General features: G+C 41.1%; 1 protein-coding gene across 3 annotated transcripts in view; it reads right to left on the minus strand.

The window, feature by feature from the left end:
• Nucleotides 1-2,142: 2,142 nt before the first annotated feature.
• Nucleotides 2,143-25,813, minus strand: part of mta1 (metastasis associated 1) — a 49,249-nt gene continuing 25,578 nt past the window's right edge. Inside the window, exons 4-18 of one of the 3 annotated variants that reach the window (XM_039786900.1) lie at nucleotides 21,985-22,111; nucleotides 19,538-19,601; nucleotides 19,078-19,195; nucleotides 17,611-17,713; nucleotides 16,832-16,931; nucleotides 15,572-15,760; nucleotides 14,099-14,173; nucleotides 13,459-13,517; nucleotides 12,921-13,129; nucleotides 10,654-10,805; nucleotides 8,641-8,830; nucleotides 8,467-8,556; nucleotides 7,564-7,719; nucleotides 5,299-5,448; nucleotides 2,143-2,938 (exon numbers count right to left, since the gene is read on the minus strand). In XM_039786900.1, the coding sequence (XP_039642834.1) occupies nucleotides 5,339-5,448; nucleotides 7,564-7,719; nucleotides 8,467-8,556; nucleotides 8,641-8,830; nucleotides 10,654-10,805; nucleotides 12,921-13,129; nucleotides 13,459-13,517; nucleotides 14,099-14,173; nucleotides 15,572-15,760; nucleotides 16,832-16,931; nucleotides 17,611-17,713; nucleotides 19,078-19,195; nucleotides 19,538-19,601; nucleotides 21,985-22,111 (1,742 nt within the window). In that variant the 3' untranslated portion in view covers nucleotides 2,143-2,938; nucleotides 5,299-5,338. Of the gene's footprint in view, nucleotides 2,942-5,298; nucleotides 5,449-7,563; nucleotides 7,720-8,466; nucleotides 8,557-8,640; nucleotides 8,831-10,653; nucleotides 10,806-12,920; nucleotides 13,130-13,458; nucleotides 13,518-14,098; nucleotides 14,174-15,571; nucleotides 15,761-16,831; nucleotides 16,932-17,610; nucleotides 17,714-19,077; nucleotides 19,196-19,537; nucleotides 19,602-21,984; nucleotides 22,112-25,813 lie in introns of those variants that run through there. The other 2 variants (XM_039786901.1, XM_039786902.1) reach the window with 2 other exon arrangements.

The raw sequence follows: 25,813 nt of genomic DNA on the forward strand, positions 1-25,813 counted from the left end.
GACAGGATTGGTGTTTGTTAGGTGCTTAGCAGCCTGAAACCCATATATCAATATCAGTGTCAGTGTATCAGTCACTTCCTTCAGGCCAGGGGAGTTATTCTGCTATAATCAGTTACAAACAAGTGCTTAGGTAACGACTTGCAATCCGTTATTACAGGAAGTCAGTGGCTGAAAACTACAATCTCTTCCTGTTAATTATTCTTCAGTAGTGGACTGTAAGAGACCCTTTTTTCTATTTTATATTCTACCAAAAAAACATTTCACAATTTGTGTTTTAAAGGGTGCCAATTTTGTCCATTTCCAAAAGCTTTTAAGGCCTAGACTACAATATATTCAGTTCATTTCCCAGACTTTCCAGAAGACTGTAGAAACTCTACTCTGACATGTAGCATTGGTGATCTGAGCATTGCTGTCTTACATTTCTTTTTAAGATAATTTTTTGGGCATTTAATTTTCATTCATTTTTAATCACCAGGACAGCATGAAAGGGGAGAGAAAGGGGGAAGACATGTAGGAAACCTGCCGCAGGTCAGATTCGAACCCTGGGCCTTGCGTAGAGGAATAAACCTCTTATGCGCGCGCTCAACCAACTGAGCCACCCGGGCGCCCTTACATGTCTTTTTAGAGGATTCCTTGTAATCACTAGGTCATTACAAGAAACCAATACTTAGGAACAGTACCACAGTGTAGAAATGCTCTGTTACAAGAAAAAGTCCTGCATTCAGAATTATGTGAAAAGTATTTCTTAAAAGTATCCATCTGCAGCTCGCCACATCAAGGCCGGGACCCCCATTGCCATGGACTGACACACCTGATCAATATTTTTGCACATCCTGCAGTTATATTGTACACATTTGGTATAAGGTATATATTGTAGGTCCTATATTATGTTATTGTCCATACAGTTTTATCTTAACCTATAATAATACATCATAATGTATGGTTGATTATATTTTGTGTTATTTATCTGAATCTGTTAAAATAACTTAAATTGTCTGATAAATGTAGTTGAGTAAAAAGTACAATATTTACCTTTCAGAAGTAGTAGAGTATAAAGTAGCAGGAAATGGAAATACTCAAATACATCAAAAGTGTACTTAGTTACTTTCCACCCCTTTACTGGTGCAGGATTAGCTCATGGTCGCTCCTTGGTGTATTTACAGTAACAATGGCAATACCCATTCTGATAAAACGATTAAACCTGATATATGATAATGTAGTACACGATGTAACTGAAATATCGACCCTGATAATTGGCCATTCCTTCTAGTTTTAAGTGGTCTTCAAAAGGTCCCTGTCAAAAAGACGTGAGTGCCTGCTCAGTGATTTGAAGAGAATTGTAATAACGTTATCTGTATGCTCTCTAACCAGATATTTCAATTGGACATTAATGGTGGATACTAAAAAATACCTTACGGACGTCATTTTCCACAGAGCCCCGTAAAGACAGCAGGGGCGCTCAGCTCAGTCAGAATCATTACGTTAGCAATCAGCATCGACCTACAGATGAGTGGACTGAATCAGAAAATAGCAGGCGAGAACATTCATCTGTGATAAGTACGAGCAGATGCTATAAATATTGAGTTTCTCCAGAGCACGTACAAGCCCAGACCGAGAAGAACTAAGCTCTAATTGAAGCCAAAGGCTGGACTAGGACATATTTAGAGACATGCAAAATTGCAGTTTACACATTTGTTGCATACAATCTGACAGTTTGAGAGGATTTAATGGGAAAACTGAGAGAGACCACCCAATTACACATCTAAGAAAGTTCCAATACGTTCTTTCTGTTCCGTCTTATTTTATGGTTGGGTATTTTATTCTATTTCATGCATTATGCCGAATGGTTTAATCTTGTTTTTCCCATGTTAAGCACTTTGCAACTCTGTTTTAAGAAGTGCATTATAAACAAATATTATTATTATTTGGTCCGTTTCCAAGGTCAAGAATGAACGGCCGAGCTCGCTATCTAAATGGATAGAGATGGATACAACAGAAATGACTGTCAGCAGATGTTTTGTATATTTGTATATTTTCTTATATCGACCTATGACTGAGGTTTATATCAAGACAAGCTACTAATGAACATAAAATAAACACATTGACAAAATAACTGGACATGAAAGCAGAACACATTCTTGATTTTTTTTTTTTTTTTTTTGACGTTTGCTTACAAAACATGGCTGTGTTTGTGCATTTAATCTTTTCTAATACTGATAATTTTTTAGGTTCAAAACATATGAAGCAATTTGGAATAAATTTTGCATATACCCTGTTTGCATACCTTTGCGAGTAAGAAAAACACCTTTCACCTCTGTGCACAGACACCAAAAGAAGAGGGAAAATCAATTATCTTTTTTAATTACATTATCTAAGCATAGATGCATTACTTGTGAAAAAGGTAGAAAAAACAGCAAGTCTTTCTCAATAAGTTAAACCTCTCTGGCCTGAAGAGTAGGGCCGGCTCACAAAACAGAAGATTTCCCATAAAGCATTCAAATTCATTGAAACAAAAGACAAGGAGTTAACTCGTGTCACTGAACTAAAAGTGCGTCCCCTTGTTGAATTTAACTTGTTAAAAAAACAAAAACGTAGAAGATGCAAGTGGCTTATGTTACAGTCCTTCGACCCTTTTCCACAGGGATCTGCAAGCATTTTTCATGAAACTTCACAAGTTCCATCGTTTGATCGACAAACAATAAGCGGAGTTATAGTTGGTAAAAAAAATTATAATAACAATAACAATAATTACAAGGACAGTAATAACGAGAAATGTAAGTAATAAACACAGTCCTGTACAGTCAGGCTCATCTTCTGATTGGTCTTCAGCAGTGTGACAGACCCGTACTGACTCAAGGAAGGTGGCCAACGCTGTCCTCTCCTCAGCTGCCCTCGACTATGGTTTGGTGGAAAATGCCTTTCCATTTCATGTCCCCCTCTGCTGAGACACAAAAAGGAAAGTGAGTAGGAGCGGTTCTCTTGTTGTCACGGTTTTATGTTTGAGTTTCCTTGGCTGGCAATGTAATCAGTATGACTACAGTTACATTATTAAACAATATCTTCTATTTACCATAGTAATATACTGTATACAACTCTAAATACAATTCCATAATCCATAATTCACGACCTAAAAAAAAAAACACTTTACATAATATGTATCAAAATGTGAAATGGACTCTGACGTAAACAATTCTCTGAAAGATGGTGAAAGAACATTGCAATAGTCTTTAAAAAAAACAACAACAAAAAAAACCCTTTAGTGTGCTTTTACACATAACCTGTTTGATTGGGTTTAAAATAACTCCGGTGCGTTTTTTTTTTAGATAATTTTTTCAGCATTTTTAAGCCTTTATTTATGGACAGCTGAAGACATGAAAGGGAAGAGAGAGGGAATGACATGCAGCAAAGGGCCGCAGGTCGGAGTTGAACCCGCGGCCTCTGCTTTGAGGAGTAAGGCTGGTTACACACTGCCTGCGTGGCGTGAGCATGGCGTTTCTGTTGCGGCTGCGTGGATTTTTCTGTCTTTGCACACCAAAGAGCCTGGTCTAGCCTGGTCTACACACATGTATGTCTCCCATTGATTTACTGACCTCAAACAGTATACTTCATGTTAAACATAAATATATACCGATTTGATTACAGCAAAGACAACGTCGGCAGTATTGACGGCAAAATAGCAATATAGAATATCTCAGTCTGTATTGACAGGTGCGATATTTGAAAATCAATAATTATTTATTATTTTTTTTAAATTACATTTATATCTGCATTTATGTCAAATCCTAGAGACTTTCAAACATCAACTTGTCATTTATTAATATGTATTTGTGTCAAAATGACATATAAACATATTTTCCTATTCTATGCGTCGGTCCTATTTCGAGCATGCACGCGTTTTCGCCGCACCTGAGACGTGCGTGTCACGCAGGCAGCGTGCAAGCTGTAACCTGTTAACATGGGAGCCAAAATAAAAACGGACACGCCACGCAGGGAGTGTGTAGCCGGCCTAAACATCCATCCATCCATCCATCCATCCATCCATCCATCCATCCATCCAACCATCCATCCATCCATCTATACACATACATACATACATACATACACACACACATATATAAAATATATATATAAACGTTTTTTGTTTGGTTCGTTACGGCTGGTGTGAAATCTGTCGATGGATACGGACTAACAATCTGACCGAGACCACCTGAAAAAGGGTCTGTGTCAAATTTTCATTTGCCCTTTTTTGGCGTTGCGTTTTAGCCCAATACAGTAGCCAAACTCTACAAAACTATTGCACACTTCTACCACAGAAGCAGTAGAAAATAGTGTGTAGGTGTGTTCCCCCCCAAAATAGTAAGTGAAATAAGCTGCAGTTTCACTCCAGAGAGGATAAATATACCCACGAGGCACAATAAGTAAACATTAGAGATGCACCGATAGACCGGCCGGTGACCGGAATTGGCCGGATTTCACGTTCTCGGCCATGACCGGCGACCGGCAGGTCAGTCTGACATATGCCAATTTCATGCCGGTCAACGCTACAATTAACTGACAACATAAGTTATACGAGTTACAGTTCTCAAGGACGCACACACACACGGACGCGACAGCACAGTCTCTTTTTCCTTTCTCTCAACTTTTCCACCGTGTGTGGCACGCGTACCCGCTCGCGGTGTGAAGCGCGGGTCCGTGCTATTCTCGCACATGTAGGGAACCGCGTGAATTAACCTGCAACATGTCAGCAGTTTGGGAATTCTTCAGCGTGTGTGCAGAAGATAACAAGTTTGCAATATGCAACACCTGCAAGGAAAAAGTAGGGCGTGGATGACACCAAAAACCAAAATCACATTTTTTTAGTTGGATATTGGATGCGAAAAGAAGGAAATGGTTCTAACATTGCGCTTTAGATGTGTGTGAGTTTCCCACTCCAGGAGTCATTTATATAGTTCTATTTTATAGTGATCCATTATCTGTTCTGTGCAAAATGTTCTATTAAAGAAAAGATAGAAAATAAATATTTGTGTGCTGTAAAGTGGTTAGAAAAAAATGAAATTGGAATCGGCTAAAGTCGGTATCGGCTGGCCTAACTCAATGAAAATCGGAATCGGCCTAGAAAGTTGTAATCGGTGCATCTCTAGTAAACATATAAAAATATAAAGTATAAAAATAAAGTGCGTGTCACACCGGACAAGCAGTCTTATATGGAGTTTTTTGAATAAAGATACTCCAAAACCTTAGAGAAGAATGCAAGACAACAGAGACTACAGAGCTAAGAAGAAAAGAAAAAAAACTCACCTCACTGCGGTTTGTAGTAGAGGTTGTTCCCACGGAGTGATCAGTCTAGTTCGTGTACCTCATCCTGCAGGGAGACTGAGGGCCGCGCGGCTTCGCTCAGCCGTTTGGCCATGATGTCCCACTGTGGAGCCAGGACTTTGGATTTAGAGCCTGCAGAGGAGGAAGAGAACAAGAGATGTTGGTCTCACACTCTCTCACACTCACACACACACACACAAAATATTCTGCCCCCTGGTGGCTCCATAGAGTACTAATGTCTCATGAATAAACATTATTATTCAGGTCTGTGTTTTTGTCTTAATCTTTGACTACTCTAACCAGATAAAGTTTGGAAGACATGCATCCATAAAATCTTAATATCTAAATAACAGCAATGTAAAGGTTTCAATCAGCCCCATCAATGGCATTTTGTGAACAGTATAAACCTTAAACAGTAAATACACTCTTCCGTTTTACACAGAAACAAGCAGCCAGTATTTGGAAAATGCACAATATGACATTCAGCAAATCTTTATTAGCATCCATTATCAGGTTGTTGACAATCTGACAAAGCTACATTTCTAATAATTTGGCATTCAGCCTGCAAAGCATGTTTAACAACAACCGTAGAACATGAAGCAACATTATTTTACACCATGTGCTTTGCTACACCTGTGAGGTCTGGCAAAGAATTAAAAACAGCTCCATAACATGATGACACAGATCGAAAAACAAAGGAGAGAAGGTTGTTTTAACCTGCTCTCCTTATTACAAACAAGAAGCCAATTAATAAACTTTAGTGTTACTAGGAGGTGGATTTCTGAACTAAAAATGTAATTTGTCCTTGGTGGATTAATAAAGTACAATGTTCATCTTCTTTTTACAGAGCCAGGCTCTTTCCCCGTTTCCTAAGCTAATCGCCTTCTGGTTTTAAGCTCCATACTTTAAGAGCAAACTAGGTTTCTATCTTCTCTCAGCGAGAAAGAGAATAAAATTTTTCCCAAAAACTATTCTTTAAGTTGCAGTCTGTCCAGAATAATAGTTTGTATAATAAAGACCAATTTGAATTATATGGAAACAACAAAGTCTAAAAGAAAACAGGTATTGCAAAGATCATTACAATTATCTTTAAATACGAATAAGGTTGCCTGTGGAAACCATTCCCGTCTTCTGACAAATGACACATGATTTGAATGACTAAGTTGATAAATTGGTGGTAAAAAAAAAAATGAAAAAATTAAAACTAATCCCCGGTACTTGATCCTGGCTGCTTTCCAACCTCAATCTCCCCCTGGTGTGTTATCCCAGCCTGGGCCTGAGGTGGGCTCACAGACCAGTGGAGATGCTCTCCCTCAGGATACACTTACCAAGCCCTCCTCCTCCTCCTCCTCGCTGTTACCATGACAACATAGACCGTAGCCTCCAGCTAAAGCAGCAAGGCCGATCCGATCCTCTCGCAATCTCTCTCTTTCCCTCCGTCTTCCTCTGGCATACTCTCACTCTCTTGATCTCTCAGTCTGTCTCTTCCCCTCTCTCATTTCACAGGGGAGAGGGGAAAGTGGGACATAACCCAAAAAAATAAGAGCCCCTCACAAACTCTTAACCCTTCGGCGGTGTGTTGTAGCCGCTGAGTGAGCCGTGCCCGTGGAGCTCAGATATGCCTTAACCTTCTCCTTAAAATATTATAAATAACCAATGTTTGGCAAAGATATCCAAAGCTTTAACATTTATGTGTAATGCAATACTCCTGTTGATTGTGTTAGTACAATTCTAATAATTAAAATTAGGCTGGAATGACACGAAAATGCCATGAAAAAAACATTAAGCTTAGTTTCAAAGCCAATGATGACAGCATTATTCCACTCCAATATTTTCATATATATTAACAGCTGCCTTTAGAGTCAAATGTGCACATAAAAACACACAAAAAACTGCAGTTTCAAGTAATTTCCTTCATAAAATACCATATCTCAATAAAAGTATCCCATTAATGCAACCAAGTAATTAGTAAATTAGATGAAATGTGAGGAAATAAAATGACTACAGCAGGGATTTAGATCATATTAGATATTTTAAAGTGTGCTAATATCCTTTAATAACTCATTGCGGAAGCTAAAATCTGAATATATACAGAGGATGAGAGATATTAACAGCCAAAAGAATTGCACTATTACAGTATCATGATGCAAAAAATAATGATGAAATTGAAATACTTTGAGGCTGAGAAAGCAAACAAACACACACACATACACACACACACATACTGTCCTCTCTCCTCTCACTCACCATCCAGTCCGTTGTGCTGTTCATAGCTGCGTTTGCCCAGGATGGTGGGGGAGCCATTGTTGAGGATGGGAGAGGACTTTATGGGCGTCAGGCTGCCTGTAGAGATGGACGCTCCACGAGCCGGGGGGTCGGGTTTGGCTGGACGGGGATGTGCTTCTGTAGATGACAAAAGGGAGAGAAGAAGAACCATTAAGGGAGGTGGAGGAAAGGGAAAGTAAGTTGTTGTTTTAGATAAGAAGGGAGGACAACAAGGGGCAACGGAGGATTACAAGACTATAATGAAGTAAGTAACCGTAAGTGACAAAATATTTTCAAACTGTTGAATTGGAACAATTGGAAGATGGGAAATGGCTAACTTTCTTGGTTGGTATTAAATTAAATTTATTTTTTTTAGACAATTTTTGGGGCATTTCCGCGTTTAATGGATAGGAAAGCAATGAAAGGGGGAGAGGGGGGAGACACGCAGGAAATCGTCCCAGGTCGGACTCGAACCCGGGACCTTCTGCGTTGAGGCATAAACCTCTGAATATAGACATTATTATCTGTACCAAAGTTCATTGCAATCCATCCAGTAGTTCTTAAGATATTTCACTCAAAACCACAAATGTCGACCTCATGATGGCGCTAGAAGAAAAGTCAGAAGATCACCAAAGTCAGTAGGCCTCATCCTCTGGGGGGGGTGTCTGTACCAAGTTTACAGGCAATCCAGCCAATCATTATTGAGATACTTCAGTCTGGAACAAAGTGGTGCACCGACCGACTGACATTGAGCCGTAAAGCCACGTACCAGCGGGTCTAAAAGAGCAACTATTGATCCATTTGCAACACCACACCTACTTAAAACTGACTGAAAATAGAAACTCAAAACGTAAGAGATGCAGTGGGCGACCGGCATCTTCTTACCTAAATACCGAACCACAGATTCCAGAGGTTTACGCTCCACAGGTTTCAGTGGTGAAGGCTTTTTTGGCCCATCTGGCAACCGCAGCGCACCTGCAGAAATTCATTGTAGAAATACAGTAAATAAAAACTTAATGCAACCCGGTCCACCTGTGAGGACAAATAAGAGGCGCTTACACTCTGCCTTGATGGCTGCTGTGTTGACAGGGAGGTAGGGGTGCCTGGCCAGATATCGCGGCCTGATGATGTCCTTGCAGATGCGACGTGCCACCTGCGTCAGGGTGGTGGTCTGCAGGAAGAAAGCCTGTCGCGTCTTCACTGCGAATTTGGGGCTGCCGCTGTGCCGCAGGGGCAGGCCATGGGGGCTCTGGAGGTACAAACGAACCATACAAGCAGTTAGATACCATTTTAAGGTATTTTATTGTGTTACCTATAGAGCTTTTATTGTGACGGGGAAAAAACGGAAGTGGATAAAGAGTTGTAATGACTGGCTGTTGACTGCGTTGTGGGTTAATAAAGTGAGACGTGCAGTGCCGTTTTTGTTCTGGCATTGGAAGCCCGCGTTTCTTCATTTTATAGTCGAACCTGAGTCTAGGCAAAATAATGAACCATCGGTTGCACCGTAAATGTTCAGCAGTGTGTGTTGTGGCCTTGAGCTGATGAACACTGATGGACCGGGGACAGGTCATTTCATCAACCGATGGATGGCAACGACAACATTTGGAGATCAATAGGATTTAATCACTTATTGATACTGGTTGGCAAAATGGAGCTGACTGGAATGCTTCCCAAAATGCACCATCCATTTAACACACTGGCCCAGTTAATGCAGGCTACCAAAGTCACTTAGTAGCTAATATTTTACACAATATGTATACCCATTCAAAATGTATGTGGTACTTAATCTGGCTTGTTGACAATAGTACACACAAATGGGTATGCACACATTTACGGTATTTACACGTTAACGTACCGTATGGTTCCTTATGAGAACAAGAGTTAATTACTGTTACCTGTTAAATGTAGAACTTTTTTTTTAAAGTAAAGTTTGAAAATGTGAGACGCCAATGTTAACCTCCATCAACTGCTGTGTTTTTAGTTCACAAAGAATTAGTGTTTGGCTAAGGATCATTTAGATTATCTTGTTTAAGATGTCATTTTTTGCTGAAGAGAAAGAAAAGTACCAAATTGTTTTGAGGTACGCTAAAACAAATCAATGCCAGAAATCTACCTGTTTGTGCACAGACCTAAAACAATTAGTTGATTAGTCGATCAACAGAAAAGTTAACCTTTAACTACTTTTATATTCAATTCATTTTTGTTCGTCATTTTTCCAATAAAAAAATACCAAACATTGCTGGTTCCAGCTTTTCAAATGTGAGGATATGATGCTTTTCTTTGACATATCCGATAATAAACTGAATATCTTTTGGTTTGGGAATGTTAGTAAGATTAAAAGGTCCCATGGCATGAAAATTTCACTTTATGAGGTTTTTTAACATTAATATGTGTTCCCCCAGCCTGCCTATGGTCCCCCAGTGGCTAGAAATGGCGATAGGGGTAAACCGAGCCCTGGGTATCCTACTCTGCCTTTGAGAAAATGAAAGCTCAGATGGGCCGATCTGGAATCTTCTCCTTATGAGGTCATAAGGAGGAAGGTTACCTCCCCTTTCTCTGCTTTGCCCACCCAGAGAATTTGGCCCGCCCCCAGGAGAAAGAGAGAGACATCATGGCTTGCAAACAAGTGGCAGTTGGTCAAGGCCACGCACCCCCTCCACCTTGCCCCCCTCCTCCTCTTCAATAGCATTTAAAGCTACAGACACAGAAATGGCACATCCTAAGGAAAGCTCATTGTGAGACTGGCTCTAGTGGCTGTAATTCTGCACCAAGGCTGAATTTCAGGAAAGAAACTTCAGATACAGTATTAGGGGACCACTATAAAAGTATCCAAAAAGCAGCATGTCATGGGACCTTTAAAAAAGGCACTTAATTAAAATAAGCAGCCCTAAATAAAAACTTGGTTTAACTTGCGTGAGGATGAGAATAAAAAGATTTTCTCTGGAGGATGAAATATTCCTTTACGGGGAGGGTAAGGCTTTAGGCAAACAGTAAGGCTGTTGTTTGGGGTTTGCAGAATAAATAAACTAAATGAGTCCAGTGAAGAACGTGTGTGTTTGTGTTAGTTTGTACCATGCTGATGCGGTTGGGTCCAGGCCTCTCTCCATCCAGTCTTGTGGGCATCTTCAGCCCGCCGTACTTCTTCCAGTAGGTCCAGCATGAAGCGCACAGGCGACACTGCATGTTGGGAGGTCCCCACGAGTACCACTGGTAGGAGCTGCTGGCTACGCACGCACACGCATAAACAAAAGAACGTATTATATAGTAGTGCAGTGTGACAGAGCAACACACACCTACAGATATAGAACGTGCCCACAAAGGCTCATAATCACGAACACGTGCAGGCAAGCGAGTGCACAACCTTTAAAGTGCTCATATTATGCTCATTTTCAGGTTCATAATTGTATTTAGAGGTTATATCAGAATAGGTTTATGTGGTTTAATTTAAAAAAAACAAAAAAAAAACATTTTTGTTGTACTGCATATTGCTGCAGCTCCTCTTTTCACCCTGTGTGTTGAGCTCTCTGTTTTAGCTACAGAGTGAGGCATCTCACTTCTGTTCCATCTTTGTTGGGAGTCACACATGTGCAGTACCTACGTAAGGACTACTAGCCAGTCAGAAGCAGAGTATGAGGGCGTGCCACGCTAGCAGCTAGGTGAGCATTATAACGTGTGTTACAAAGTGACGCACATTCGTCTCTGAAGTAAAGGCTGGACTACAATAGAGCTGTTTGGAGCAGTTGGTGAACAGTGTTTTCTGTTGGAGATGGTAAGTCCCTTTGGGGTGGACTTTGGGCTTTTTCACTTTGTAAACCTATAACATGCACAAAAAAAGATATATAACGCAATAAAGGAAAGGGAAAAAGGCAAAAAGCATAATATGGGCACTTTAATCATTCACCACTGAATTAACTACAACCATTTAAATAACTCAAATAATACTCTGCTGCAGGGCACGTCATGCAATTCTCTCTCTCATCTCTACTTTGAAAAATCTAGTATCAAATGTGTGCCCCATACAGAGAGTATGGCGTCGATCGGCGCTCTTTGAATTATCCGGTTAAAAATGAAAATGTAAATGAATGCTTTGGTTTAAATGAGTGGTCATTTCTAACGGGGTGCTATTGAAAACAGAAGAGGGAGGTTTCCATTAGGATTTACTGAGGAGTGCTTGAAATATTTTTGTTGGATGTTAAGTTATACTAAATCACAAATATACATCATACTGAAGAGGTTTTACTCTTGTGTTTACAAGTAAAAACAAAAGCAAGCCTTTAACAGCACCATATCATCATTAAAAAGGTACTCTAAGCGACTTCACGCGTTTTTTTTAGGCTACAACATTTTTTGTCACATACAGCAAACCTCTCCTCACTATCCGCGAGCTGCCGGTCCCCTGAACACACTGTAAAAAAAACGCGGTCTCTGTAGACAGCCCAGGCTCCACACACACCAACAAAAACAAAGTGGTCCAACCTGGACCATGCAAACATACACAAACCGTGTTCCAGCGTTCAGCCAATAACGGACAAGAAGGATTTGGGGTGGGGCAGGGGTTGGGGCAGGGGTGGGGATAGTGCGCTGAAGCACAGAAGGGAGGGGACGGGATGAGGAGGAGGGAGGAGCGAGCTAGTCTCCGTTTTGTGTTGAAAATACTTTGAACGTCAACAAGAAGTAATGTCACCCAACATCGCTTAGAGCACCTTTAAAAACTGATCATTCAGAGTACGTCCACATTAAGCCGGTTAACTTTGTTTTGGCCCCGCTTGCACAGTAAAGCAGCAATTTTCTCATCAAACTGACCATGACTGTTTCCAGAGCCGATACATTTTAAAAGGTCGGCTTGGTGTTTTAGTGTATTAGTAAATTAAAGAGGACAACCTCTGGTAGCCTCTAACTTACGCTGACATTTTAAATGTCAATACAGCTGATTATACAGCACAAACAAAGTCATTAACCTGTATTAATGTTATGTTGGGTGTTTTGCCGAGTGCATTTTAAGGACTTGTCTTAGATTGCACATTTGAGTGAATAAGATAAAGCTTGTGAATTAATAAATGCATCTGTAAACAGATTCTCATAAAAGTCTTTTTAAAATTACATAACTTTTTAGGGTTGTTTTCCACTCAAGCATATTCAGTATGCAACAGCCTCTCTAAATATAATTGCACCTGTGAATGCCAGAGCAATTATCCTAAGTTCATCATGTTCAATTTAGCAAGACTTATTGGAATCCTATGAAATCTGGTCCATACTTGTGCATACTTATTTTTTTTTATTTCAAGAAGCGAAAGAAACAGCAGCTAATGACAGCAGGGTCACACATGAAAATGACTTACTGTAGCAGCTTTCACAGGCTCTACCGAGGCCGGGGGTCTGCGCTGAGCCTGGAGGTCCGGGGGCCCCTGGGACCCCTGGGACAACTGGGACCCCTTGGACACCTGGGACCCCTTGGATACCTGGGACCCCCGGGACCCCCGCAACCGCCGCTCCATTCACCAGAGCTGGTTTTACATTGTTACTCAGCTGGTTGGGGTTTGGCTTGTTACTGGAGGGGGCACAGAAACAAGGAGAGGGTCAGACCAGCACAGATAATACAGGCCAAAGAGAATAGATAACATTCACCAGACTGCTGCCAGAGACAGCGGTTATACTGGTACTGCACTAAGAGCTGTCATGAAAACAAAGAAAGGGAAAGAAGGGATCGTGCTCTGACAACAGCAGCAGATCCAGGTTTAAAATACTACACGTTGCTGTAGAGGGTCAGAACAACTCTGAACTTTTCTTGATAACTCCACGTATTCAGATGAAGGAGATGCACACATGATCTCTGACGAATATAATTAACCACACAGAAACTTGCAGCGAGGTACTCACTAGTTGGGGATGTAGACCTGTTTCAACTTGCTTTCTGCCTCGGCTGCTTTTAATCGTTTCTGGAGAAGAGACAGGAGGAGGAGGAGGAGGAGGAGGAGGAGGAGGAGGAGGAGGAGGAGGAGGAGGAGGAGGAGGAGGAGGAGGAGGAGGAGGGACAGAGTAGAGAAAGAATGGCGGGATTAGAGAAGTTAGCTCCAACAACACCCCATACCAATTTAATTGATTTTAAGACAGATTTCTGAATGAAACGGACTCACTTATAATGAGAAATATAGGTTTATGATTATTTTTGTTATAGGTTTTAATTTGGAGCCGCCCTGATGTCAGAATACAGATACAGCCAAAACATAAAATCAAGCTCACAGAGGCCAAACTGAGAATAAGCAACAAAAAAAAGTTAGGATAATTTTTGGGCCTGAAATGGGGCCAGAAAAGGACGAAAAACACTTGTTTCTGTAACACTGTAAAAGAAATAAAGATGAGCAGTGTTCCTTTTTCACTTGGTATGCAAATCAGACTCATACAAAAAGATCTGTGTAACACTTATTGGGCTATAAAGAATAATAAAAAACACAGCTAATTATATATATATATATATATATTTTCTTTTTAATCCCCAAGATCTAATGAATGTTTTTACCTGCTGTACATATCTGTCTGTGGTCTTCCACATGTAGTAATACTCAATAATACTTGTCAGGGACTTCCAGGGCAGCTGGAGAAGGAGAGAAGGCACAGTGTAATCATTATTTCAGTGTTGTCGTTAATAAAATGGGGAGAGCAGGTCGACAAAGAAACGTGTAATATTTTCTACACATACTTGACTGTCAAAGACACCTTTCAGCAGTGGAGTTAGCACTCCCACACAAATATACAAATGTCTTTAGCCCATGGAATGTACTCATTGGTCACAAAAACACCATTTACTATGAAGAGATTTCGGCATATAAATGAAACAACCGGCCGCAGAATCCGTCTGAACCCACTGAAGTTGCACTGTAAGGTTCCCGCTGAGAAGTTTGAAAGGAAAATGAGCTGTCAAGAGGAGGCCCCACCCATAATGATGGTGTAGTCCTGTTGTGTGAGAGAAGGCTTGGGTGGAAACCTAAGGGAGCAGCACTGACAGCAGCCAGCCACCAGGTGGTGGAGTGATGCACACAGTGAGAGCTCGGCACAATGCGTATTAGTAGAGTCCACAAACGGCAGCACTTCTCAAAAGAGATTTCTGTGGAATGTTTCTCTGAATAAATGGTCATTGTGCTTAGCTTTAACGTTTTCACTCTACACTATGGGCTGGCTGCAATCTCAGCTCACAAGACTACTATTGTGCTTGAAAGTTTGTTCTGTCGAACGTCAGCTAAATAAACTAAAATGTCCAGAAGAAGTTCAATTCTAATTATGTGGTTTCTTCAAATCAGAATTATTGGGCATCCCCACATGCAGGCTGATGAGCAGCATACCAAGTGCTCAATACGTCTTCCACTACACCATTTAATCAAGCTGAAGCTTGAAAAAAGATCCCAACCACACAGAGATATGATGTATAAAATACAGCCATGATGACCCGCTCCACAATTAAAGGAGTAGTTGGACATTTTGGAAATAATGCTTGTTCATGTTTATGCAGAGATTGATACCACTCGTGTCTGTTTCCATTCATATACTTCATTTGATTCAATTGAAATGTCTCTTGAAGTCAAAAATAGAGATAATATAAAAGGTGTAAGAAAATGCATTTTAATACTTTTCCACCCCACATTTTCCTCAAAAACATTTAGCATCACAATCATGTGATGTCTCAGCCCCAGCTGTAGGATGTGGTTGAGGAAATACCACTACCAGCATCTCTAAAGCTCACTAATTAACATGTTATACATTGTTTGTTTAATCCGTACAAAACCAAACAGTACAACCGACACGTTGTGGTTATACAGCCAGACTTTGGACCGACCAGCAATTTTCTTTTTGTACCTTTTAAGAAGGCTCACCGTTCCTCCTGGTTTCCAGTCTTAATGCTAAGCTAAGCTAACCGTCTACTGGTTGCAGTTTCAGATTTTATTTCTCCAAATATAACTGCTCCTTGAAATTTGCTTTTTATTGGTTTGCTACTCACAAAATCCTGTTGGATGTCGGTGAAGTCTTTGCCGTATTTCTCTAGCGCCTCCTCGAACAGGTTGGCCTCCGAGGCGCTCCACTCCTCCATTTCATCCCTGCAGAGGACGGGCCCGCCCTGAGGCACCAGCGCTGTGATGGCTCGGGTCATGTCATAGCCCGTGGCATGGAGGGTGTCCATGGCGTGAAACTAAACATGGGAAGAAAAAAAAAAACATGTTAGTCTCAGGACTTGTTATTGTTGTTTGAACCACTTATGCAATGAATATTATGTTGGTACTTGTTGGGAGGAGAGTGACTTGTAGGATTTGTTCAGTCCAGGGAGTTAATATGCAGCCTCTTGTTCAAGGCGGTGTGTGTGTGTGTGTGTGTGTGTGTGTGTGTGTGTGTGTGTGTGTGTGTGTGTGTGTGTGTGTGTGTGTGTGTGTGTGTGTGTGTGTGTGTGTGTGTATGTGTGTCTAGAAGGCGTCTCATTTATGTTTTAAATATGAAGATAAGATCTAGGGCAGCGTAGACCCAAACCAGGCTTCTTGGGCCATGTGTTTATTGAGGCCTGTGTGTGGTTATCCTTAACAATCACTTACAGACCAGTCTTGCATTGCCTGGCTCTACCACACATACATTCCAGGATAGGAGAAAAAAAAAATGTTTGCATTTCTTTAAACCAATCACAATGGTCTTGGGCAGCGCTAAGCTCCGGACACAGCGACGGTGGCTCTGCTAAATAGTCTTGGGATTTGCACCCCGCAAAAGAAAAAAGCCACATACAATATTAAATGAAGTTAACTGTTCACACAATACAGTAACGTGAGCTATTTAAATGAGCTGGATACATGTTTAAATGTAATTTGCTCTTGTCAGTGTATCGCCTGTGTAATGTTACTTAGTCCACAGCCATTCCCACCAATCGGTCCCAAAATTCCCAGAGTTAGATAGTAAATGCCGTAAACATATTCTTTGTAAATCTTTACAATCAGTCCCAGAATTAACTTAAAAACTTGCCATTTGGAATTTTTTGGTGTTGTTTCCCGATGAGCGAACAGAGTTTAAGAACGGCAAGACAGAGAGCGGAGAGTGTGTGACATCCAGCAATTATCCTGGAAATAGTTGATCCATACTACTAACCGACACACACACAAACACGCATGTACACATGCACACTACATTCATTGATCAACACAACTGCCACACTTTCCACCTCTGGTGTGATGCTGATTTAATGCAAAGGCTGCTTTCATGTGTGTATGTATGAGTATCTCACCAAGGTGATGTCTCTGGAAGCTGCAGCAGCACTCATGTGCAGGCTGGGCTGCCGGACAGAACTACTGCAGTCCAAGGCTCTGGCGAATGTACCTACTGACCTATGGGACACAAACATGACGCACAATATAAAGAAAATGTATATAGAGAGAGAGACGGGTAATAAACTTTCAGTTTTACTTTCATCATCTAGATTTGATGGTTCATTTACAGTTCCATCTGACGTTCTTTTTCTGAACCATTTATGCACAAAAACAAACCCAGTGCTTCCTGATAAAATATTCAGTGTTGTAGTGTTGCAGAGCAAATGATACAACTCCAGCCAATTTGCATTGAAAAACCTAAAACTTGGGGCCTGGTTAGCTCACCTGGTAGAGCGTGCGCCCACATAAAGAGGTTTAGTCCTTGACGCAGCGGCCGTGGGTTTGATTCCGACCTGCAGCCCTTTGCTGCATGTTGTTCCCCCTCTCTCTCCCCTTTCATGTCTAAAGCTATCCTATCTAATAAAGGCCTAAACATGCCCAAAAACAAAGAAACTACTAAGCAGCCATATTTAGCTAAAAAAATAAATAAATTAGGTTTACAAAATGTCCAAATGAATCTTAATGCAGAGACACCACTCTTATAAACTTCAAAATAAAGCAGGAGCCAAGAGACTAATAGCTTAGCTTAGCACAAAGACTGGAAGCAGGGAAACAGCTAGAAGGCAATAAGATGCATTTTTTCTTCTTCTTTTTTTTTTCATTACTTGTATGGCTTTGCACTTGTGTGTTGACTTACCGAGCTACCACTAAGAACTGGTCAATCTGTTTCTCCGTCAGTGAGCTGTTGGGGTCCCAGACCTTCTCCTCTAGTTTCTCCAAGTCTCTGCCATCATCCTCGCCTACACAGACCCAGAAGACACACACATACAGACACAGTGGGTCCTACGCTGTTCAAGGCCACTGCGGCTCCTTATTGACCACATATGTACAACGATAGTTTGTAAATCCCACAATCAAATTAGATTTTCTTCCTGTTTTTTTTTTCCTTCTTTTAAAAAGGACTACCTCATGCAACGTTTTAATGAATCCCACAGTTTTAAATAGGTGGGGTCTGTCAAGCTGCCAGCCTGCAAACCAACAAGCCAGCCTGCCTGAGCTTCTAACACATGTAACAGAATTTCATTAACATGGGTTAAATTAGAGAGCTCGGTGTCCCCATGAGGCCTAATTGCAATTTCAGAGGTTTTCCCACCTGCTAAGAATAAAAACACTGGCAGAAAAATAGTCACATTTGAAAAAACAATGAATATCTGCACACAATAATGGCACAAAATGCCTGGAAAATATCTTTCAGACTTGGTTCAATGAAAGTAATAATAGATCTTTATATTATGGACAAGTTGCAAAGATAAAAAAAATAAATAAAAAAAACTCTTTGTATGCGGAAGGTATAATGTCTAACCTGACATTAACAGAATTTAAAAACGGCCACATCTGCATTGGTTGCTTCAAGCTTTAAGATGCGTTCAGACAGCGAGCGGTTGCTGCCACCGCCTCCATTGTTTTCAATGTAGCGGTTTACAGCGGCTTATGAATGTGCACGGTTATCTGCCACTGCATATGATGCAGTAAAAAGGTATTATTTATTATTCAACTTGCTGCCTTGTGACCATGGCAACCATAGAAACTATGACAAGGGAAACGATACATGAGCTGATTTTTACTGTATCCGAGTTCCCTGAATGGTTCACATCTTCATCAGCAGAGAACGGACTGACTAATAAAGAGGAAGAGTATCAGCTTTAAAGTCTGAGTATCCGGTCTGGGACATTAAACAACATTTATGACACTAATTAGCAAGTCTCGCTATATTAATTGCATTATATTAACCATGTCCTCTATTTTAAGCCACAACCCGCTCTATTTACCTGCGGGATGAGATTACGGGTGCAGGATAGCAGCAGCATGTGGTGTACAGGCTGGTAGGATCGGAGGTAGCCAGTGGCGGCCACTTAAAGTTCATGAAATGTTCCTGGCAATTGAGCAGTTACAAAAACATGAAAAGTTAAGCGGTTCATTATGGCTCAGACTGCCATATTAATGCTGAAAAATTTCAAAAAGAAGAAGAAGAAAGAAATCAGTACACAGGAGGGTAAAAAAAGACCCCTGCAGGAAAACGTTAATGTGCTACTCTGTGAATAAGCTTCTCTGGAAAACTGTGTCAATTAAAAACGCCCAAGATTTAAGTTCAAGTATGATGTACCTTCTTTCAGGAGGTCGGTGATGTCGGCCTGGTACTTGTTCCCAACGCGGATCTCTCCCTTATCAGCCAGCAGAGTCTTTTGCTGAGGGTCATACACCAGCGAGTAGAAGAAGGCATCCTGGGAAATACAGATGGCAGGAAGGCGTGAGGATAGTATGAAAGGAACAGGAAGCGAGACGGGCAAACGAAGAGGCGCAAGAGAGGAGTGTATCTGTGTGTGTGTGTGTGTGTGTGTGTGTGTGTGTGTCTCCCCCTCTGCTAGTCTCTCGTCTCCTCATTACGGTATGTGAAAAGAACATTCTGGGTCAACACGTTGAATAATTCATCTGGAAACAAGAATCTGTTAACTCATAAGTCTCTCACACATGCTCTCTTAGATCATCCTGAAATCCAACACACGTAATCACAGTTTAAAAGACCCCGTCCTGTAATTTTAGCGTATGGAGCTGGGGGTACGTACCTCTCTGTCTATATAAGATTTCAGCGCTTCGGTCTCGTTGAGCAAAGTCACACAGCACTTCCCCCTGGAGTCCAGAAAGGGATGTAAGGAAATAAAAAAAGGAGAGGGAAAGACAGGAGGGAGAAGAAAGAGTGAATAGTTAACATTAGGGCTGCAGCTTATTTATTTTTTATTGTCAATTCATCTGTCGATTATTTTCTAGATTAATCAATTAGTTGTTTGGTCTATACAGTAAAATGTCACAAAATGGTAAAAAAAAAAAAAAAAAAAAAATATCGGATCAGTTTTTCCTAAAGCCCAAGATGACGACCTCAAATGTATTGTTTTGTCCACAACTCAAACAATATTTAGTTTACTGGCATAGAGCAGTGAAAAAACTAGAACATATTCCCATTTAAAAAGCGGGAATTCAGAAAATGTTTTTCTTTCTTCTCCCCCCCCCGACTCAAACCGATTAATTGGTCAAAATAGTTGGCGATTGATTTAATAGTTGACAACTAATCGCTTAATCTTTGCAGCTCTAGTTAGGAGCTGTGTGAAGCACAGAATAACAGACAAGACTTAAAGTCCAGGGGATAACACGTTGCATAAGTGCTACCCTGGTCTGACCGTCAGCGGGTAGACTTTGACGTAGGATGCATCTGAGAAACTGCAACAGTGATATTGATTTGGTTCCAGCTAGCACAGCCTGTTATTTAAGTGTGTGGATGCTGGCAGCACTCATCTCGGTCCCTCAACTGCTGCTGTCTGAATCCAAATTATTTACCAGCTAAGTAGTCATACTGCTGTAGCCCGAAGCAAACCCCATTCAGCGGGGTGATGAACTCAAAACATCTCGTGTAACCTCGCTGCTGCAGCAGCAGACAGGTGTTAAGTTTAAAAAAAAAAAAACTAAATCACTAATCAAGTTTGAATCCTCACTAAAAAAAAATGGCTTAGGGTATTTTCATTCAAGCAGATGTCAGTATGCTCTCTTCAGAAATGGTCAAGTAATAAGGTGGTAATGATGAGGTGGGTTTCCCCGGAGCTTAGCGATGAGCAAAGGCAGTTCTATATGTAGGAACAGCTTTCCGTTGACATTTAGCGCTCAACGTGCACACTGGATTATTTGATGTCAGAGTTGGTTGTAGACCGAAAGCTGACTGGCTCAAAACGGCTCCGCACCATCTTTCAGTGCTCACACAACCCTTGTTGTGTAGCAGATAATGCGAGTGGAGGAATCAATAAATAATCACAGCGTCATCATCCTCCAAGTGAGTCAGGGACCTGCAGTTTTTACAGTCACACGCGCAGAATCCAAAAAGGTAGAAATTTGATTTTCGTATTACGGCTTTAAAAATAGAATGGAAGGTTATAACAAAAATACCCAGAAATAATGGGTTAAGTAGTCAAATGGTTTCATTAAATCTCCAAATTCATTAAAAACCAGTGTGATCAGAGAGGAAAGTAGCATTTGCTGCTACTGAATAATTTATGCTACCTCGAATACCTATTTTAATAGAGCTGCTCCGATTAGTCGACTGAAAGAAAATGAATCGGCAACTATTTTGATAATCTATTCATTGGTTCAACACGTACACTATTCAAATGCCAGTACTGTATATGCTGCTTTACACTGTAGTAAATTGAATCATTCTGGGTTTTGTGTTGTTGTCTGGACAAAACAAGACATTTGAAGACATCACCCGCTTGTGCTTTAGGATATTGTGATAGACATGTCTCACTTTTTTTCTGGCTTTTTTGTAGACCTAACTATTTTTAAAAACTTATTTATAAAAACAATGCAAGTGTGACTGGCTGCTCTGTAAACACCTGTATCTGTAGATACACCAGTTGGTCTTGTGTTGCATTTCTGACAAAGTAGCTGCTCAAGGAGGGTTCACTGTAGTATTAAACTATGCTTGCTGTTACCACGGTAACCACAGGTGTCCAGGATGCTAAATTATGAATCCCACTCGGCCTCCGATTGACTAGTACTGGTTTCCTTCGATGGCTGGGGTTGGTTAGGTTCAGGCATGAGGAGTGAGAATGGTCAGGGTAAGAATATTAGGGTAAGCTAATCAGAGGCAGAGTAGGGGCGGCACATGCCATCCGAGGAAAAAGAAATCTCGGATCCAGGACAACAGTAAAAAGGTATTATTTATTATTTACAAGTGAAAAGAGTTCTCACAATGAAGCAAGATAATGGCACAAGTTTTTTAAACAAATTGTGATTTTCAGTGCCCTTATTCGATTCATTCTGACTTGTTTCACAGGAAGGTTTTTATTGTAAAAACTCAATAGTAGCCCGATGGAATTGTATAGAGGCTTTGTTCACGGCCTGGGATAGGTGTTTGCTATCAAAACAGTGCACTGTGTGAGTTCAAAACTCTTGGGTGAAAGAGGGAACGACAGAATAAACGGAGCCTGAAACCGATCATTCCGAGGCAGCGGTTACAGCAGTGTACCTGATGTGTGTGGCAGGTAAAGACTCCAGTTGGCGGGACAGGAAGAGCTCTCGGTGTCTGAGCTGGTGTTTGTGTTTCTCGGGGAGGTCCGTCATCTCTGGATTCTCCATCTCCTCCTCCAGCTCCCCTGGGTGGTAGAAAAGGAGGGGCAAAGGTCAACATAAACCCATCGGGTGAGGTGGAACGACGACGTCCGCAGGGAGAACAGGAGGGGGATGCAAATGTATCGGCTGCAGCCACAAAACTGTGTCAGATGCACAACAAGGGAATATAAAGCACAAGGATGCACATTTGATGAGCTGGAACAATACAGTCCTCCGGGAGAAGGAGACTTGTGTATACATACAGATATTTTACATACTTCGCACTGATTATGTCTACATGAGACCTGCGATATGAATCAAACAACATCTGGCTACGGTTTTCTCCTCCAATTCTACATTTCTACCCATATTACAAAAGCGACGACCTGTTTCACGCCGCTCAGGATTCTCCATCATTTTAATGCCCTCCAACTGGGTTTTCTTTATACTAGTATTTGGGTAATCTCTTGTATTTCAAGCGTGAAAACTACTACAAGAAGCTGAATGGGAGGTTAGAAAACACCAGTGTAAAGTCTATTCTTCCGGGTTATCCGTTTAGAACAGCAGAAAGACATAGCAGGCAATTCGGTAGCTTCCATTGAGAAAAGGGCAGTATTTTTTCTTGGAAATGTAGGACCTAAAATGCAGTTAATTAAAATTTACACTAGTTTTTCCAAAAGGTGGATAGCGTTACTTTTTTTTTAAAGACTTTGGAGTCTTTAAATTTGAAGAAACACAAATAAATAAATAAATAAATACAACAATGTGATGCATTTTTCCACCAGAATGTATACCTGGTGGAGAGAAAACCCACAGAAATCAGATGTAATACTTATCATGAGAACTACTTTGGAGCAAATAAGAACAGTTTAATGACTTAAAAACAATAAAAAGGTTTAAGATTAAAATATTTGTTCAACCGAATTACACCTCTTCCAAACACAAACAAAACAGAAAAGTTAAATTAATTCAGATAGCTTCAGTTGTATTTCCCTGGCTTTGGAGATTTCAGTTTCTGAGATTTCTGCCGTCACCCCCGATACAAGGGAGCTTAAGGGAATTTTATTTTGTGGCGCTAAAAGCACTGAAAAAGAAAAACATAAAAAAAAAACAGCAATGTTGCTTTCCGAAAACCGAAAATGAAACATTTGTTTTAATGAGTTGTTACCCTACTCCAACTTAAAGAAAAATGCTTCCGATAAAATAGGCCAACTTCACATTAAATGAATAATGTAGGATGGTTGTTTGACATTATCAAATGCTTCTCTCACAGCTGGCCTGCTGGCAGTTTTAATCCAGCCCTGCAAAGTTGCAGATCTTTTAGCTGCTGCTTCTTCCCCCCCCCCCTTTTCTTTTTTTAATGCAAAGTGTATTACATTAACCAATTGGGACATTAATTTATCATCTCATAACAAAGTAAGGCGACTTTCACTTTCACTAACCTCACATTTGATTGTTTGTTGAAAACTAACATAACATAGTGACTGTAAATAACGTATAACCTAGCATTATTCAAGAGCCCAAACATCCCATCCCTGAGCCTCTCTCTTCTCTACAGAACGCACTAATGTAACGGACGTAACGTAGCTACGTTAGCCTGCAGCTGCAACATACGTTATGTCATTAGCTTTGGTTGATAACGTAGCATCTGACTTTAATATAAGGCAATGCTGCGCGACATGATGCAAACGTTACAAACTGAAGCTGCACATTATTCAAAGCGCAAGTGGATTTTTTTGGTTACTATTCACAGGGCATTTGTCATAATCTCCATTACTTTAAAAACTCACGTGAAGGCAGAAGGGCTTGGCTTTCATTTGCGCTGCTCCGTGTGTAAGAATATAAACAAAGTCACATGACTGGGGGCAGAGGGCATTGCTGAGGGCAAGAATGGATGATATAGTGATTTAATTTGATGGCCAACAGTTTTTAAGAGAAGATTTATTTTTGGGACTTTGGTTTCTGTCCGTGCCGTACAAAGAGCCAAAAGATTTCCCATGATGCACTGGGCTGAGCGGCTGCCTGTGGAGGCTCGATGCTGGAGGATTTGGCGTCACCTTTGACGTTTTATCGTATTAACGCAGGCACAACAGCAAAAAAAAAGAAAAAAAGAAAGGCAATCAGGGCAAATGGGCCGTTGCCCGGGCAACAATAGCCCGTACCTGTGCACGTCCCTGGAATTAGGGCAGTGGCAGAAATCTCAAAGACATCTCAAAACTTTGGCAACTAAAAACAAAGAGTGTGTGTGTGTGTGTGTGTGTGTGTGTGTGTGTGTGTGTGTGTGTGTGTGTGTGTGTGTGTGTGTGTGTGTGTGTGTGTGTGTGTGTGTGAGAGAGAGAACTGACCCTTAACATTAGGCTGAGATTACAGTATGGGTTTAGGATAGACAGGCCCCATAAAGGACAGAAGGAAAGGGATGTGTTTATGTTAAAGGGGTGACACCTTATTACACTTCCATAAAGTATCATCCTGACCGGTCAAACATGCATGTCTTTCTAACTGCTTACACCCAGTTTGTAACGCAGAAATCATCAAGGTGTTTCCTCCGACTTGACGAAGTTCCTCCAGAGCCACAGAAAACATGATACAACGGTTTTCACAGGCTGAGTAGCACACCACTTGAATGGTAAAGTAACGTTTCTCTTCAGGCTTTTGTTGTTGACTGAGCTAATTTCTCTCAAGCCAGTCAAGGCATGTACGGCATTGTGGCTGGGAGTGCTACGACATGGATTCTCCAAGACTTTTCTTTGATTCCAGGTGTAACCTTGTGTACCCTGGTAGCTTTGGATTAAAAGATCTGATGGTGAAAAACAGTCCTTGGTAATCGTCCAAGAACGGATGGATGGACAGAGCGACTGTTGAAGGGCTATCTGCCCATCTGAGCAGTTCATGTGTCTGAGTCATCCTATAAGAATAGATTTAGCTGCTGCTGGTAGGCAACATCTTCGACGCACAGTCGCTTCCTCACATGTGGATGAGGAGAATGGAGGAAATGGAGGTGGAGAAGAGGAAAGAGAAGGTGAGATGGACAGAAACAGAGAGATAAACAGAAGAGCACAGAGGAAGCAAAGTGTGACAAAAGAGATGAAGACAGAGCGACATAAAAACGGCGAGGGAGAGAGAGGGAGAGGAGGAAGGGGAGCAATAGAGAAATCAGCAGGGGGAGCGGGGGAAAGAGAGGCAAAGACGCAGGGAGAAAGCCAGAGAGAGTGGTAGAGAGAGTAAGTGCAACAGAGAGAAAGAAGAGCAGTCGGTACGTGCTCCAATTCATTTGGAGTTTCATTAGAGGAAGTGAGACAGAAAGAGGGAGACAGAGAGCAGAACAAAAGCAATCAAGGGATTTTCAGGAGAAGAGATGTGTGGCCAAAATCAATAACTACTCCTTCCCTCCCTCACTCAGCCCAGCACATAGCAGAAACACTATCAGTGCCCAGGCAGAGCGCACACACACACACACACACAACAAAATATGGACTGAGGTTATTAATACAACAACAACAAAACACAAGATGCAAAGGGAATAGGAAAGAAGGTGGGAAGTTGTAGGAAGGTGAGCAGAACATGAATTGTGTTAGAGAGTAATCTATGTGTGACTCGACTAAAGCATGTGTTTTGTGGGCACCTAATTCTTACATTGTGTGCATGTGCACGTGTTCTACATTTACTTTACATTATAAGGTCAAGTTCCATGCAGCCCGGCAGCTCATAAGGATCTTGAAACTGGTAGCGCCGGCAGCATTTCCCCT

The sequence above is a fragment of the Perca fluviatilis genome, chromosome 20 (genome assembly GCF_010015445.1).
Source record: "Perca fluviatilis chromosome 20, GENO_Pfluv_1.0, whole genome shotgun sequence".
In the NCBI taxonomy this organism is placed as follows: Eukaryota; Metazoa; Chordata; class Actinopteri; order Perciformes; family Percidae; genus Perca; species Perca fluviatilis.